This window comes from Gopherus evgoodei, chromosome 1 (assembly GCF_007399415.2).
Source record: "Gopherus evgoodei ecotype Sinaloan lineage chromosome 1, rGopEvg1_v1.p, whole genome shotgun sequence".
Taxonomy (NCBI): domain Eukaryota; kingdom Metazoa; phylum Chordata; order Testudines; family Testudinidae; genus Gopherus; species Gopherus evgoodei.
The window spans coordinates 291,665,666-291,683,307 of NC_044322.1; the positions used below are offsets into that span (position 1 = coordinate 291,665,666).

The 17,642-nt window shown below is 42.4% G+C and overlaps 1 protein-coding gene across 2 annotated transcripts in view; it reads right to left on the bottom strand.

The window, feature by feature from the left end:
• Positions 1-17,642, bottom strand: part of ACSS3 (acyl-CoA synthetase short chain family member 3) — a 180,455-nt gene that overhangs the window by 121,389 nt on the left and 41,424 nt on the right. For both annotated transcript variants that reach the window (XM_030548632.1, XM_030548631.1), the window contains exon 2: positions 5,470-5,614. In XM_030548632.1, coding sequence (XP_030404492.1) covers positions 5,470-5,614 — 145 coding nt within the window. The remainder of the gene's footprint in view (positions 1-5,469; positions 5,615-17,642) is intronic.

Genomic DNA, 17,642 nt, shown 5'->3' on the forward strand with positions numbered 1-17,642 from the left:
GTATACCTTTAACTGTAAAAGGCTGTTTGTGTGAATGAGGAATGTATGCATCCGGAAAAGAAGGTGTGAAGGCCATTGTTAAAGCCAAATGGTCAAGGAAGGAGGAATGAAGAGACTTAAGGACACCATCAATGTTCATCCATAATGAAGGAAGGGCAGACCGATGACCCTGAGGTGAAGGCTGGCAGCCCTAAGGACAACTGATTAAATCTAAACCAGGACAGAATGACCCTCTCCGAGGTGTATTGAATGTTTACACCAATTAAGAAGTAACCAGTCAGAAAGTAAGGCTATGGCTACACTTGAAACTTCAAAGCGCTGCCGTGGCTGCACATAAACCACCTCCTCATCGGGTGTACCTTGCAGCACTGGGAGCCGCCTGTTTACAGTGACGCTCTACAGCGCTGTATCTTGCAGCGCCAAGGGGGGTGTTTTTTTCACACCCCTGAGCGAGAAAGTTGCAGCGCTGTAAAGCGCCACTGTAGCCGAGGCCTAACACAGCAAAATCCATAGATTTCAACAGAGAAAAAAAGACTAAGAACAGGTTTTGGGTTCGTCTTGCCACAGTCCAGAAGCATCGGATCGCGACCAACAGAGTCCAGCTCCCCTCTGTGGCCAATCTGACTGGCCACTAGATTGACAGACTCTGGACTGGTAACTATAAACATCAACTGGCGGGAAAGAGAGTGTGTGAGTGAGTGTGTGTGTGAGTGAGACTAAAAAGCATACGCTAACTGCTGTATTCTCAATAAATGCAGCGGTTTTTCCCTTCTCTATAAAAGATCCCGTGTGCTTTGTGTAGCATAACTATCATTTTTCTAAAGAGCTCTAACCTGTTAGAAATTAAATAAGTCACTAATGAGGTTTATAAACCAACTGTCTATGTAAATTTATTTATGTTTGCAAAAAAAAAAATAGTAACTTGATTTATATACCAAATCTCTTGATTTTTAAGACGGGGGATTGGTAATACTGCATAATGGGTCAAAATGGGGAAAGGATTTGTTTTTCATTATAAGTTTATTGTTAAAATATTGTCCTTTTGTAAGAAATATAACAGGAGTAAAATACAATGCAAGATAAAACAAACAAAACAAATACAAAAAGATAGCATGCATAAAACAGAATATTTCAGAGAAATCAGGTATTATAAAACACTCAACAGCTTCAAAAGGATTAGCAGTAAACTAAGTATTTTTATAAACTGTAGTGTATATTAATCTGACATTCTCTCCTTCACATGACAGAAGAGCATGAAAATGTGTAAATTAGAACACATGCATAAGCTGTACAGAATTCAAAGATAATATTTAGACAGGACTCTACTACAGACAGCAATCCATGACCTGCTGACTTCAGAGTGTGTTTGGTTACATACTCGGGCTGGTAACTAGTGCTCCCTGTTAACCTGGTTTGTTAGAAAGAGGAGAAAATGTAGAGAGAGGATGTTTAAGTCAATTTGTGCAGCTCTCTCATTCTGTACAATACTATTATTTATTACTACTGTTCTCTCCCAAAGCTATTATTAGACCTGGACAGAATACACAGCCACAAACCTAGGAAACTGAACATCAATTTCAGGTTCCAAAAGGTAAAGAGCTGCATTTCAAATGATTTTTCAAAGTATATTACTGCAAAGGGGATACACTGGACAGGATTTACACAGGGATATTACATCATTAAGATAGCTATTTAAAAACAAACAAGAGACATACTTTATCAATAAATGTTGAAGTACATGAATAGCTGCATCACAACACTATAGTGCAGGGGTCCCCAACGTGATGCCTGCGGGCACTATGCGCCTGCGTCCTGACCGGCGGATGCTCGACCACCACCACGGTCCTTCGTCTGGCGGGCGCCAGACGAAAAAGGTTGGGGACTACTGCTATAGTGTATGTTGGTTAAAAAATCTTGAAAGTCAATCAATAAAAATGAAGGTTTTCTGCAGATCTCATCACAGGGTTACAGAAGTGCTGTGATGTGTACCAATGTTTGCAACTAAACAGTTTTTCCTTTCCTAAAGCCAGTAACAGAAAACTCACAAACTGGACTATTTTAATGTGAGTACATTACACATTTGTAAACATATTCACACATTTCAGAACACTACACACAATTATGCTGTAAATATCTTTTTCCATGGAACAATTTCACTACAACAGTGACCTGAATTGCACTTTGGACACTGCAATCATTAAGACAATATGGGAGTCTCATTCTACCTCACTGAAGTTTACTTTAGAGTTCAGCACAGCTGATAAAGATAATTGAACAAAACAAAATGGCTAAAACATAGTACTGGAACAAGAAATCCAGTTTGATTACCAATTGCTGTATACAAATCTGCACATTAACTACAGAATTTATTAATCAGACATTAGCATCCACACTGTCAAAGTATTTTCCTCACTTAAACAAATGTACCATAATATTTAAAACCCTTACAACAGAGGTTTTATCAGGGTCTGACTGGCCAAGGCAAGGATGCTATGCTATAAATATAGGCCACAGTGGAGCCTACCTTCAGATCCTCAACCAGCCTCTTTTCTAGGGTAGACGCAGCCTTTTCTCACTATCTGGTAAGTGACCTGTATTTTTAACTAAGAGAGAGAATTCAAATTTGTTCCCAGCTAGGTAAAAATATAGGTCATTTGCCAGACAAGTCAGGATGCTTTCAGCACTCCAAGCACTCAGGGGCCATCCATCTCAGGTTCAAAGAAAACAAAAACAAACGCAAACGAACAAGATTCTAAGAACATACACACCTTTTTAAAAAGTGAATGAGCCTACTGCCATAGTACAATCTAGATATTACTCATACCTACAGTGATGAATCGAAGTTATACTTGTAAACTTATACACTGAAGGTGTTGTCAAGCTGTCTGGAGTAGCTCACGACTGTGATTGCCAACCTTAGGGGAGATAGTTGTCAGTTCTATTCTTAGATCTTACCAATCAAGTAACAAGCGTGAACTCAAGAACTACAGCAGCCTAACCATGGAGTCACTGCCTTGGGTACTCCAATCTATCTTGCCATGGCAAACTTGCTTTTGTGATAGATGATCCCTTATACCAAAAATCACAAAAATGTTCAGGTTATTCCCAGTTCCAAAGGAGCTGTCACTTAACCCATGTCAATTTCACCTTATACCTTATACTAAAGAAACACCTGTAGACAATCCTGTGATAAACTAGACTTACTTACAAGGTTGAAGCAGATAAACATAGATACATAAATGAGTTACAGTCTTAGATTCAAACAGTAATAGAAACTGCTGTAATATGCAAGCTCTATTTATCCTTTAGGGCTAATCCAAGCTAAGCAGTTTGGAGATCCTTGCTTCTGCTTAGAAATATTACCCCCTCCAAATTTCAAGAAGCATGTTGATACAAATCCTTCAGGTCAGGGATTTTTATTTTTTATTCCCTTCCCACAGTGTTCAAACTGCGATGGGATGAGTGATTGTGTCCATCCCCTTTTCATGGGTCTGGGGGAGCAATCAAAGCCTGATATCCCATAATGGTTTGTCCGGTGTCTATGGGCCTTCTGATTTGGGCAGAAGATGACACCTCCAGTGGTAAACTAGCATTTCACACTTGATAATGATTCTCTCCTCACTGTGGGTTTCCTAGCAACCACTTTTATAGTTACAAAGCAAATATTTACATATTACTTTACAAACATGTGATACAGATAGTATAAGTGAGATTAATACATGCAGCAACTCACAAGGATTCCATAAAATCCAAAACTAATAACATCTCTCGATAAATCTAATACCCATTTTAACAATACTAACACACAGGTGAGCCAGACTGGTTTCCAGCTACGCATTTGTCAGTGTTCAGTGAGGTCTAGGGTCCTTGGCATGAGCTGCCACCTGGTCTGCTGGTGGCCACAGTTGTTTTATGAAAAACACCCAAGTCATGAGTGCTTATATGTATATAGATCCACTGTTGCCAACAGGCCCTGTGGCTGGTATGCAGCAGACAGATACAATAAAAGGTGCCTAAGACAATGATTCTATTGAGGTGCAAACACCAGGGATAATGAAAGAGCTGCCGCCTTAGAAATGCACTTTAGTTGACTCCTCTGAAGGGAGCAGCACTGGAAACTTCCAGGAGCAGAACAAAAAAAAAGAGAGCAGGTCATTAGGTGGTGTTTAAAAGACCAACCACCCAGGAATATGGAGAACCAGACAGGAAGGGAAAGAATAGGGCTCACATCACAGGAGCTGAATAAGGGGCTCCAAGAGGGAGAGACCACCCATCACATAATTGCCTGCATGAGGTGACACTGTAACCCCCAGGATACAGTTGATCCCCAAGGATTTCCAAGGGAAAGGTGTGATAGAAAGGGATGTGTGTAACATTTACTGTTTTGTATAATCTCTTTCACTTTCCATGACTAAGTATAAGAGAGCATAAAGAGTGTGTTAAGAGTGTGCAAAGTGTGTGTATGCTAAATGGTTCACAACTAATGCATGCCCCTGAGACAGACTGTAAACTAGAAGCTTCACTTCTTTTGGGTGGAGTTCTGGGAAATGGGGGTGTTTAAGTACGGGCGAGTCTAAACAGCCGGCACTGTGCCATGGGCTAGGCAAGTGGAGAGCAGATTCCAACTCTCAAAAGGGGTGCCAGCCAGATAGAATATCTGTGCCCTGAGAGTGCACTTAAGAGTCTCCGATATTAGGGCAATGGCTGAACACCATACAGGCTTCACGGATCCAGCACAACAGAGGCTTGTATTCCTCTCACAGCAGTCCAAATGGATGACCAGGAGAGACCCTCACTACGACACCTACTAGCTGAACTTGGAACACAGATATTTTCTGCATATGTACAGCTCTGTGGCACCATACACATCTCCATGTGCATATGCCAATTTTCACCAATTATTCAAGGTTAACTGATTTACCAGGTAAACACATGAAAAAACCTTCACTTCCATGATGATCTAGAATTTGGTGGATGAGGCACATATTTTAGGAGTTCTGTCCTTTAAATGTTTAAATTCTAATTATGATGTTTTGTTGGTGTATTGGGTCAAGATATATGCTTTTCTTTTCATAAGCTTATTGCTATCACTACTAGAAGAGTAGTTTTGCTGATGACAGTAAGCTAATTTACCTATACTGGTTTTCTTTGAGATGGACTATGGAAGTGGTTGGGGAGGGGAGGGGGAAGAGAGAGAAAGAAATCTAAGATGTTGACAAAACAGCAGCTGTTGGCCTAAATAACCAGTGGAGAAGAGAAGCGAGAGAAACAATGCACTATTGGGTAAAATTAGTGAGGTTTATAAATTAGAATAGAACACAACTAAAGAATAAAATGCAATTTGAAAGGCAAGATATCATATGGCTATGTTATTTCTAATTCACACATCTCTGTAATATCTGTGTGTCACGTAATGAGACATTATTTCCTATCTGTTTCTAGAAAACAGGATTCTATCATCAACCTTACCTGTTCAAGAACTTCTTTGTAAGTGATAGCCTGTTTAGTGTTTGTTACAGGACTATCATAGATAATAGCAATCTTGTCTGCATGTCCACTCTCAACATGACGATCTATAGCATTATAACAAATATTCAGCTCTCCATCCACAAACCTAAAAGAAAAAAAAGTACAATATTAGATAACAGTCTTTCCAAACTAACTAGACTAATTTATGGGGAGGAGAGAGAACGTTCAGTCAGATGAAACACTGTCTTCAAATCAGAAGGCCCCTTCTGTTAGATTACTTATATTACCAACTTACGTTGGTATAACAATGTTGTTCAGGGATGTGGAAAATCCATACCATGAGCAACATAGTTATACTGACCTAACCCCCAGCATAAATAGCATGTATTGGTAGGAGGGTTCTCCCACCGAAATAGCTTCTGCCGCTCAGGGAGGTGGAGTATCTATGCCAGTGGTCCCTAACCTTTTTTGTCTGGTGGGCACCAGACAACTAGCCACGAAGGACTGTGGCGGCGGATGGGCATCTGCCAAAATTCCGCATACAAGCGGCAACGTCAATGGACATCGCCATCAAAATGCCACCGCCAAGTAGCATCATCCAGAGACATCGCTGCTGAAATACTGCCAAAAATCGGCGGCGACGCCTCTGGATGACGCAGCTTGTCGCGGCATTTTAGCGGATGCTTATCCGCCGGCCAGTACGCGAGCGCACTTAGAGGCCCCAGCGGGCGCCATGGCGCCCATGGACATGGCGTTGGGGACCCTAGATCTACGCCAATGGGAGAAGTTCTCCTGTTGGCATAGGTAGCATCTTCAAGCGCTACAGAAGCGCAGCTGCAACTCTGTAAGTATAGACAAACCCCAAATCAAAAAGAATTTGCTCAAAAATGGGTAAACGAGGCTATTAACTGGTTAGTAAAATGCTGTACTTTAACTGTATAAAGACTAGGAATCTGCAAACAGAGTTATGATCTCTTCAATAGCCAGATATTTACAGAGAACTGTCATTGATTAAAAACTGTTTCACAAACTTGGGATTTGTTTTTGTTGTAATTTTACATAGAAAAGATTATTCAAATGTAGTATGATGCTGAAATACAAAAATATACAGAAGTGGTGTATTCTAAGATGACACAACTTCAAAAATAGACAACATCAAAAAATGTACGTCAAAGAAGAGCTTTGAATTTTAGTCCTATTCCCCTGCCTGCCACCTCCCCAGCCATGGTCCCCTTTGTGTGACTTGGATTGTATATCCCTCTCCCCATCTGTGCATATACCCCAATACAGGAATGAAAGATGAACAGCTAAACAGAGCAGAAGGAAAGCATTTGTGAACCCTGTGATCCCATGAGGATGCTCTAGACAGTACCAGGGTGAAACTGCCCCATAGGAGGAGAGGGGTTTACAGTGGTATACCTTTGCCACAATACCCTTGGCTGGGTACTGCACTGGACACAACTCAAACTCAACAATTAGGTCCATTATGAGCAAGAAAAGAAAAGATTAGCGTCCCTTTTCCCCCATCTCAATAAAAAGACTGATTTAAACAATATTTGCATGCATGCAGCATCTTTCATCACAGGTTCACAACTATTAAATCTAATTCAGGTTGGTAATGACCTGGAGTTACCACGTAAAGACCGTTCAGTCCCCAACCTGAAACAAGTTTGATTTTAATTTTGTTCTTTGTGCATTCCACAGAAAAACAGCATCACAATTGGCACCCTATTCTATTTCTGGCAGATTCAATATAAAGAAAAAGGACAGAGTGCGTATGGAGACTGAAATACTCTTTACCCCTAGATATGGTTCCTCCAAATTATCATAAATGTTGTTACCAGGGTAATATCAGGTAGTTTGTGAATAATGAACTTCTGTCTCCAGACTTATCAGACCAACAGCTTTCACACATATAAACTAACTCCTCCTTCTTAGTCCTAAACTAGTCTGCCTTTCCATCTGCAAAACAAGCCATCTAGTTTTAAGGATGTATGTGTTCTTAACCCAATTACAATTAAACTGAATACATTAGACTTACATTCACATTACAATAAGGGTACATTTTAAAAAACACAAAAATAATTAAATGAGAGAGTTAAAACTAAAATGAAAAACAAAAAATATGTTTGTACCCTTTTTTTAAAAAAAATTGTTTTTTTCTGATGTGATTATAACATTACAAGAGACTGAATCCAGACCTGGAGGTTCAACTTCCCAGCTCTCAGCTGATGTTTAACCTGACTGTTGACAACTTTTCTTGTTGCTTTTGATAAGAGTTTAGGTTACACCACTATGCTGAGAGCAAAGCAAACAAGATGCTTTCACTTTCTGTGCCTTTTGCATTAGCACAATGCAACAATGTATGGATTTTAAACCCTGAAGAAATATGTTTACATACAAGTAATGTTAGTTCATTTTTTAAATTTCACAAAACTTTTTCTAATTAAAGTTGTGGAAAGCCTTTTATTAAAAAAAAAATTAAAACCCTTTGTTTTAGAACGAGCCAGCTTTTATTCAGATTTGTTATCTATTTGAATACATTTACTTTAAAAAAATTGTATATATGTTCTGATTCCATAGCTATTTCTTGATGAGTTCAGCATAAACTTGTAAGTTTGTCTACACTACAGACCTTACAGAGACATACCTGTACCGCTGCAACTGCACCGCTCCAATGACAGGACTTGTCCATAACCTCCCCTGGAAGCCTTTTCCTGTGCTTAGCTAGTCTTATTAGGAAGAAATGTTCTAACTTTATCTAACCTACATCTCTCTTGCTGAAAATTAAGCTGATTACTTCTTGTACTACCTTCAGTAGACATGGAGAACAAATTTATCACAATCCTCTTTGCAATAGCCCTTAACATATTTGAAGACTCAACAGATCTCCCCTGAATCTTTTCCCCGAAGATTAAAAATGCTTGGTTTTGTTTTGTTTCCTCATAGGTCAGGTAGATATCATTTTAGCATTTTTGGTGCTCTCCTCTAGACTCTCCCTCTAGTTTGTTTACATCTTTCTTAAAATGTGGCTCGCCATACTGGATACAGTATTCCAGGTGAGGCCTCACCAGTGCTAAGTAGAACAGGTCATGTCTAGTTACAACAACTGCTTTGAAGTTTTCAAGCAATCATCTTCCTCATCCTCCAGCATATCCTTTGATGTCTCATGTAGTTACTGTTAGATTCTTTTTTGACAATTGGCACTGCACCATATTTTTTCTCCCTATCTTTCCCACAATAGTGAAAAATCAAGTGTTCTTCTGAGTTTCTTAAAAGTTGTTTAAGAGAAGCCTTACTTCATGATTAGGGTTCCATGTCTGTCATGGCAGTTGTGAAATCATGGATTCCATGACTTTCCATGGCCTCTATGACTTCTGCAGAGGCCAGTGTGGCTGGCCCTGGGGACCGCCTGAGCAGTGGTGACTAAATGGTAGCCTTAGTCATGGTGTAAACTTATTACTAATTTTAGCAACTTGTGAACCTATGAATCATTCATACATCAAGATCCAAAATTCTCACCAACTAGTGTAACAACGGTATTATTCAAGATGATTTAATACCCAGCTCAGGAGTTGACCACTTGTATATATAAAATTTTAAAAATAAGAAAGAGCAGCTCCAAACACAAGAGTTTTTCCTTGTGGCAACTAAGTATTTTAGAGCAGATAAACTAACGACACGAAGTAAATGCTATATCTTAACTGTTGTATTTCCTCTTGTACTGAAATGTCTTTAAGGTTTTCTTAAGGGTTTCTTTTGGCATCATTAAACTAAGGATAGTAAGTGCCATTCACTCCTCATTTAATGTTTTTGGCTTATGTGAAAGCTTTCTGAAAGAAATGCTTCCCAATCTGGGATTCCGTTTTTGCCAGGTTTTATGAAAACTTCTTTAATATTTTAAACTAATGTTGCCCTTCTTCTCAAGTAGGTTCACTGTGACCATTTAAAAAAAAAAACTTTTATGCCTGATGAAGAAAAAAAAAACTTATTTTGTGCTAGTCTAAATTCCATTTTCTAAATAAAACATTGAAGAGAAGGTAATGGCTTCCCATCCATAAGTCCATTAGACTAAGCAACTCTTCTGTGAGAAAAGAGCAAGTCCCATTAGCCTCTTCACTTTATCAGACAGAGACTGCTGTCAGCATCTGAGAGAGATAAGGACTTTATTTGCTTGCTCGCAGTAGTTTTCAGTACATCAGATCAGAGTATCTTCAGACTTCTAGAGAAGCTGACCCACTTATCCGGCTCCAGAGACTATTTCATTCATAACTTCCAGAATGAAAAGTTCATTGAATGCTGATTTGTAATCACTCACAATGATTCTTTCATACCGCCTTCGAATGATGGTATATTAAGCTTTTTAAATGGTTAATGACTGCCTTTCATCGCATCAGCAAGAAGGTTAACAGAGATTGCTGCAAGTAAGTTAATCTAATTTACAGAAGTTTTAAAAAAAAGTGACCAGTAGCCTTATTGCAGAAATATTCTGCGATAAGGCTACTGATCACTTTTTTTCGGCAGAATATTTCTGCAATCCCAGTAACTTTTAGGAAGAGGAGGTTACTTACCTGTAACTTGAGGTTCTTTGAGAACTGTGGTCCTCATCTGTATTCCACTGAGGGTTTATGAATGTGCACCATGCATCCAGAGGCAGAGATTTTGAAAGCAGTAGTGTCCATTAGTCCACACATGGTTTTGTCCAAGATGACAAAGAGTGGGGCAGAACAACAGCACTGTCAGTTCCTTCTCCACCACCAATCCCCAGATCCGCAGCAGCAGGAGGGCAGAAAGTGGAATATAAAGAGGACCACCCATCTGAGTGAACCTCCAGTTACAGGTAAGTAACTTCCTCTTCTTTTATACTGTATTCCACTGAGAGAAATTCACAAGCAGTACATAAGTCAGAGGAGGATATGAGGACAAAGTTGGAATGGTTGAGTGGAGCCAAAGGAGCCATCTGCCACCGACTCCTGCACCAAAGCATAATGTGTAACAAAGGCATGTATAGAACACCACAGGGTCACTCTACATATGCCGCTGGCGGCACATCATGGAGGGAGGCCATGTTCGAAGCCTGGGCTCTCATGGAATGCGCCCACACCTCAAGGACCTGGAAGCAGTCATCATAACTGACAGAAAAGTGTAATGCACCCCAAAATCCACTTGCAGATTCTCTGTGTGGAGATTGCCTGACCTTTAACTCTTTCAGTTATGCAAACAGTCTAGGAGATTTCCTATCGGTTTTATCCTCTGCAGGTAGAAGGTCAAGGCCCAACGGACATCAAGGGAGAAGAGTTATCATTCCTCTTCCGAGGCGTGAAGGTTCAGAAAGAAAGCAGGTAAGTGAATGGGCTGATTGAGATGACATTTGGCAGAAATTCTGGATGCAGGCACAGGGAGACTATCCTTTATGGAAAGTGGTGAAAGGAGGGTCTACCATCATGGCCCCCAAGTTCACCTACCCTTCTCACTGAAGTGATAGCCACAAGGAAAGTGACTTTCATGAAAAGAAGGGACAAAGAGCACGAAGCCAGCGGCTCAAAAGGCAGTTTCATTAGTGCCAAAAGAACTAGATTGACGTCCCACTGGGTAGCATGGGTGGGAAGGTTCTGATGAGGCCTTTCCAAAACTTAGCAGTCAGCAGGGGTGTAAAGACAGAATGTCCTTCCACTGGGGTCACGGGGATGGAAGGTGCTAACTGCTGCTAGGTGTACATTGGGAGAGTTGAGGGTGAGACAAGGACAGGATACCTAAAAGTCCATCGCTTCTGGGGAAAGCCCCTTCTATTGGGCCCAAGAGATGAAGCCTTTCCACTTGGCCCTTTAGGAATGCTTAGTGAACTCTTTCCTATTGCTCGAGAGGATGTTTTGCACTTCCAATGAACACGGCCGTTCCAGAGAAGTGTCCATCCAAATACCATGTGCTGACATGAAGCATCTGCAGATTGGGATGTCTAAGCCTCCTGTTGTGCTGTATCAGTAGCTCAGCGAGAGTGGGGATGGGAATTGGAGGATAGGTGGATGTCTGGAGGATGTTGGAAAACCAGAACTGCCTGGGCCAGCATGGGGGCAATCAGGATGACAGTCACCCCGTCCTGTCTGATCTTGTGGAGTACTTATGGCAAGAGTGGAACAGGAGGGAAAGCATAGTTGATCAGATCTGACCAGCTGAGTATGAGAGCATTGCCCTGAGAGTGGGGACGAATACCCCCACCCCCACCCCACGAGCAGTATGTGCTGCATATTTTACTGATTGGGGAGGTGAAGAGGTCCCTGGTCAGAGTTCTCCATTGGTCAAAACTGTCACGCACTACGGTATGATGAAGTTCCAGTCATGGTCAATCACAAACCATCTGCTGAGCAAGTCTGTGATCATGTTCTGAGTCTTTGGGAGATAGACAATGCATGAGTTCCAGAGGTTTACAGCCTCTGTACATAGAGCAGTTGACTTGGTGTCCCCCATTTGTTGACATAGTAAATAGTGGTGATGTTGCCAGACATAAAAAGATGATGGGAGAGGACAGATGAGAGAAATGCTTGGCAAGACCTCATTACCACTCTGAGATCCAGAATGTTGATGTGCATCCTGGATTCCCAAGGAGTCAGTGTTCCCTGTGTCATGTGGTCTCCCATGTGTGCTCCCATCCTACGAGGGACAGGGAGGAGGGGAGAAAGGGGGACTCCCACGCAAATCTGCCCTGGGTCTCTCAACACTGGATGGAAGAACTATCAGCATAAAGGTCTACGGTGCAGCACATGGGTGAGTAAACTCTCTGGAGCCACATCTGGAATCAGCAAAGGTGGAAGCAAGTGAAGGCAGCAAGATATATCCACAAGGCCATGTGGCCAAGGAGGAATAGGCAAGTCCTGGCCAGGACTGTTGACTACGTGGGCTATGATTTCCTGCAGAGTTTGGAACCTGTCCTTCAGCAGATAAGCTTGTGCTGTGACTGAGCTGATGGAAGCCCCTATAAAGTCTAGGGATTGCATGAAGTCCAAAGAAGATTTTTCTACACTGATGCTGACAGAGGAAAGGAGTCCAAGCAGCATGCAAGCTGAAAGTTGACCTTTGTATCTGGACTCTGCTGCTAGGAACCAGTCACCAAGATAGGGGAATACAAGGAATACAACTGAGAAAACCTTGATGAAGACCCTGGAAGCAGTGGTGAGTCCAAATGGCAGGACCATGTATTGAAAATGATGCAGGCCAACCATGAATCTCAGGAATCGTCTGTGGGCTGGATGAACATCTATGTGAAAATAAGTGTCCAGCATATTGAAAGCTGTAAACCACATGCCTTATTCTAATGATGGGATGACTGCTACTGAAGTGACCATACAAAACTTGGGTTTGCGGACGAAGCGACTGAGATGGTGGACATCCAGAACTGGTCTCCATCTGCCTTTCTTTCTGGGTATCAGGAAGTAAGTTGAATAGAACCCCATTCTTTGATAGTCTGGAGGAACCCGCTCTGTCACCACTCTTTGTAGTAAGAAGTCCAACTCTAAGGTGAGAATGTTGTCTCTGAGATGGGATTGGGGAGGGGGTTGTCAATGAGGCAGCATGATGCACTTGACTGTATAGCCATAGTGGGCAACATTTATTCCCATTTGTCCATTGTTTCTGCACTCCAATCTGGTAAGAAGAATACAAGATGACCCCCAAAGGAGGTGGGGTGGTTGTATGGCTGCAGGCAATGTGGTTGATGGCTTTCTAGGGTTCCTCAGAAATCTCTCTTCTGTGGGGGTTGTATCTGGGAGGAGGAATGTTGCAAGGACAGGCACGAAGACAAGATCTTTGAATCTCTTGACGCTTCCCTGGTGGTCCATACGGATGCTGATAGAAAAACTGTGAGGTTCCATAACAGTGTGTGGGTGGCAGGCGGGACAATTTATGCTTCAGTGTAAGTATTTAAATACCCAAGGAATGAAGTGTCCTCAAATCTTGAGAATGTGGAGAGAGTTGTCCATTTTCTGGTTGAAAAGATAGAATTAATCAAAAGGGAGGTCTTTGATGATATCTTGTACCTCCATAAGAAAACAAGAGGAAAGAAGCCACAATCCCATCCTCATGACAATGTCCAAGGCCATGGAGAGTGAGGAGTAGAGTCCTGCGCAGATACAAAAATTTTTATCCATGTTCGAGCCACAAAATTTGTCCGTGGATATCTGCATCCATGGATGTGGATATCTGCAGATTTGAAGGGCTCTACCAAAGGCTCCACAGGTCACCCCGCACCAGTGATGCAAGGCTGTGCCAAACTGACCCCCAACGGCTCCCCACTTCTCCCCCGCCACACCTCTTTCCCCACTGCAGGCAGGGAGGCTACAATCCTGGGCCTTGTGTGCAGCACCACCCTCCCAGTGGGGGCCTTGGACACCCCTACGCAACTATGGTGGCTCTAACGCATGCAGACCCAGCCGGGACAGACAGCAGCGACAACTATTCTCTTCAAAGCGCCCGCTAAAGTACAACCACACATCTTTCAAAATGGCACTTGACTCACTACTTTCTGGGAGTTGTAATTTACCTCCTCCATCTGAGAAAGCTAGGGATTTCAACTCCCAGAATACCCAGAGGCTATTGCAACATATTGCAGCCTGCTGATGCAAGATTCAGAGAGCTGAGCTGGAGCCTGAGGGCTGGGTGACAACTGTTACATTCGGATGAGCATGTGCTGCACAGCCCTGCCAGGATACAAAATTTGTATCTGCATCCAAGCTGCAATTCGCAAAAATGGTCCACAGATATAAAGTGGATATCCACAGATTTACAGGGCTCTAGTGATGAGATATCTGCCACATCCATGGCCAATTTAAACAATGATCTTGTTCCCCTCCTCTATTATTGCTTAGAAGGAGCCCAGACTTGTTGAGGCAGTTTTTCAGCAAAGTCCTCCAATTTGCTGTAATACAGGAAATTGTATTTGGCAAGTAATGCCTGATCAAGATCTCAAATTGAAGGCTGGCTGAGGAGAAGACCTTAAGGCCCAAAAGGTCAAGCTGCTTTGCCTTCCCTGTCAGATGGGGTGGAGTGTAGGTGCTGTTGTCTAGCCCATTCCGTTGCTGGGCTAAGAGGTGCCGGAGCAGGGGGTAAGAGGTGCCTCAGCTAAGGCATGCCCTGCACAGAAGATAAAGTCTCCCTGGAAGTAGAGGGTTCCAGGCAGTGTGGAAACCTTGACTCTCCCATGGAAAACACTTCCCAGCTTCCCTGGAATCAAGGATACTTTCTCAGTCCCCACAACTGGTACAGGAACAATTGTCTTCCCTGGAGCAGACAGGTCTCGAGCTTGGAGGAATGCAGGTGCTGGCAGTAGATCAGTGCAGGTCAGTACAGAATCACTGGTTTCTGTGGTCTTTTTTTGTGCTTGGACTCTTTAAAGCAGTGCTTCTCAAAGTCAGGCCGCCGCTTGTTCATGGAAAGCCCTTGGCGGTCCGCACTGGTTTGTTTACTTGCCGTGTCTGCAGGTTCAGCCAATCGCGGCTATCTCTGGCCGCGGTTCACCGCTCCAGACCAATAGGAGCTGCGGGAAGGGCGGCCAGCACATCCCTCGGTCCGTGTCGTTTCCTGCAGCCCCCATTGGCCTGGGAGCCACGATCGGATGAACCAAATTCTCTCTGCATAACATCCATCCACCAAGCTAAAACTCCTGCCATTTCGCATCTCGATTATTGCAGCATCTTTTGTTTACCTTGACAAATACAATCTTGCCGCATCCATATCCTTTCAGAATGCTGCTGCACAGATCCATCGCTTTGATCACATTATTCCTCTTTGCAGCCTTCTATTGCCCCCTCCCCCTCTATTGGATCAAATACCAGCGACTTGTCTTAACTTTCAAAGGCCTTTCACTGCCTATCCCTACCCTACGTATCATCTCTCATTCACTATTGAAACGTTGACTCCTGCCTTTGATCTACCAACGGCACCAACCCCAGTTGCTTACTTGTTAAATTTTCAAACATGCACTTCTGTGCTTTCTCCCGTGCTGCCCCTCATGGAAGAGCACCCCATAAACAGCTTCAAAGCTACCTCATGATCCTCCTTCAAATCCCACCTTAAAACTCTTTGTCATCATTTTGTAGGCATGTACTTGTCCTTGTACTCCCCCATCTGCTGCTTCTTGTCTTAAACATAGATTTTAAGCACTTTGGGGCAGGGACAGTCTTTTGTCTGTACAGAACCTAACACAATGGAGTCCTGGGCTTAACTGGGGCTCTTAGATGCTACAGTGAGACAAACAAACAATCAACAAGTAATAATATATAGGCACACTCACTCTCTGTTTCAGATAAGCATGAACATATAAACTTGGATTAAAATAAACATTTGTGGAGCATATGAAGGTAAAGAAACTCCTTTGTTAGAGAGAGTTTAGACATGAGAAGTATACAGACTTGTACTTGATTTCACTGTGTTTTATTAACTAAAATGGAGCACTAGATACTTGACATCAATACAATTCCAGTCAGAAAGAGAGGGTCTGATACTGATCCTCCCAGCCTTGCACCTTTGTGTAGTTCTTCACTCCTATGCAAAGTGGTATAAAATGCTATCACTGTGATTTAGCAGCAGTTTATATCCACTTTGCACAGGGAAAAAATGAGGTATAAAGCCAGAAGGGACCTTATATCGTTTAGTCTGACCTCCTATCTAACACCGCCCATAGAATTTCACAGTTACCCATACACTTAGTCCAATAACTTGTGTTTGACTTGTGGTATCAAGTCAAAATGCCTTACGAAAGTCCAAGTCCAAGGCAGTTACATTTCTCAGCCAAACTTATCTCAAAGAATGAATTCAGGTTTGTTTGACAAAACCTATTTTCCACAGAACCATGCTGACATTAATTATATTTGTATCCTTTAGCTCTTTATTGACTGAATCTAATACCAGCTTCCATTATTATGCCCAAGGGTGATGTCAGGCTAAATGGCCTGTAATTAGTCAGGACATTCTACTTGCTCATTTTTAATACTGGTATGGCATTAGTATTCTTTCAGTCTTCTAGAACTTTCCCAGTATTTCAAGATTTATTCAAAATTAACATTGGTGAAGACAGATCTCTGTAGCTAGCTGTTTTAGGACTCTTAGCTGTAAGTTATACAGGACTGCTTATTTAAAAGTGACAAAAAATCCTGTGGCAGCTTATAGACTAACAGACGTACTGGAGCATAAGCTTTCATGGGTGAATACCCACTTCGTCAAACGTCTGATGAAGTGGATATTCACCCACGAAAGCTTATGCTACAATATGTCTGTTAGTCAATAAAGTGCCACAGGACTCTTTTTCACTTTTTAGATCCAGACTAACACGGCTACCCCTCTCATATTTAAAAGCGTTTATCCCTAGTAGATTCTGTTTAACATCCTCCTTAGTTATTTTATTACAGTGGAGCAGGGATTGCCAACCTCTGGCTCCGAAGCCACATGCAGCTCCTTGTATAGGCACCGACTCCGGAGCTGGCGCCACAGGCACCAACTTTCCAATGTGCCACAGGGTACTCACTGCTTAACCCTTGGCTCTGCCACAGGCCCTGCGCCCACTCCACCCCTTCCCGCCCCCTCGCCTAAGCCTGCAGTGCCCTCGCTCCTCTCCCTCCCCCCACCCCAGAGCCTCCTGCACACCACGAAACAACTGATCAGGATATGCAGGGAGGGAGGGGAGGAAGTTGCTGATCAGCAGGGGTGTCCCTGGGCGGGAGGCACTGGGAGCGGGGTGGGGGAGCTGATGGGGGGCTGCTGATGTATTATTGTGACTCTTTGGCAATGTACATTGGTAAATTCTGGCTCCTTCTCCGGCTCAGGCTCACCACCCCTGCAGTGGAGAGATGCAGAATAATGCTTCTATTCTCATGACAAATTATTGTATTACAGCTAAATTAGTGGAAATGATTTAGAACTCTGACAGATCACGTGCTTGGTCATAATTTTTAAACTAACGTCTAAACGGTGAGTTTAACTGAAGTTCCCTTCTGAAAACATAAAAAAATATATAGGGCATAGACTTACTAAACACACAGCTGGGACACTGCTCCAGCATTTTTTTGATGTATATTGTACACAGGTTTTCTAGGGGAATGCAATGGAAATTCTTGTTCTAATATTATCCTGCCTCCCCAATACAAAAAAAAATAAAAATAAAAAATAAAAGTTCAATGGTGAAGTCG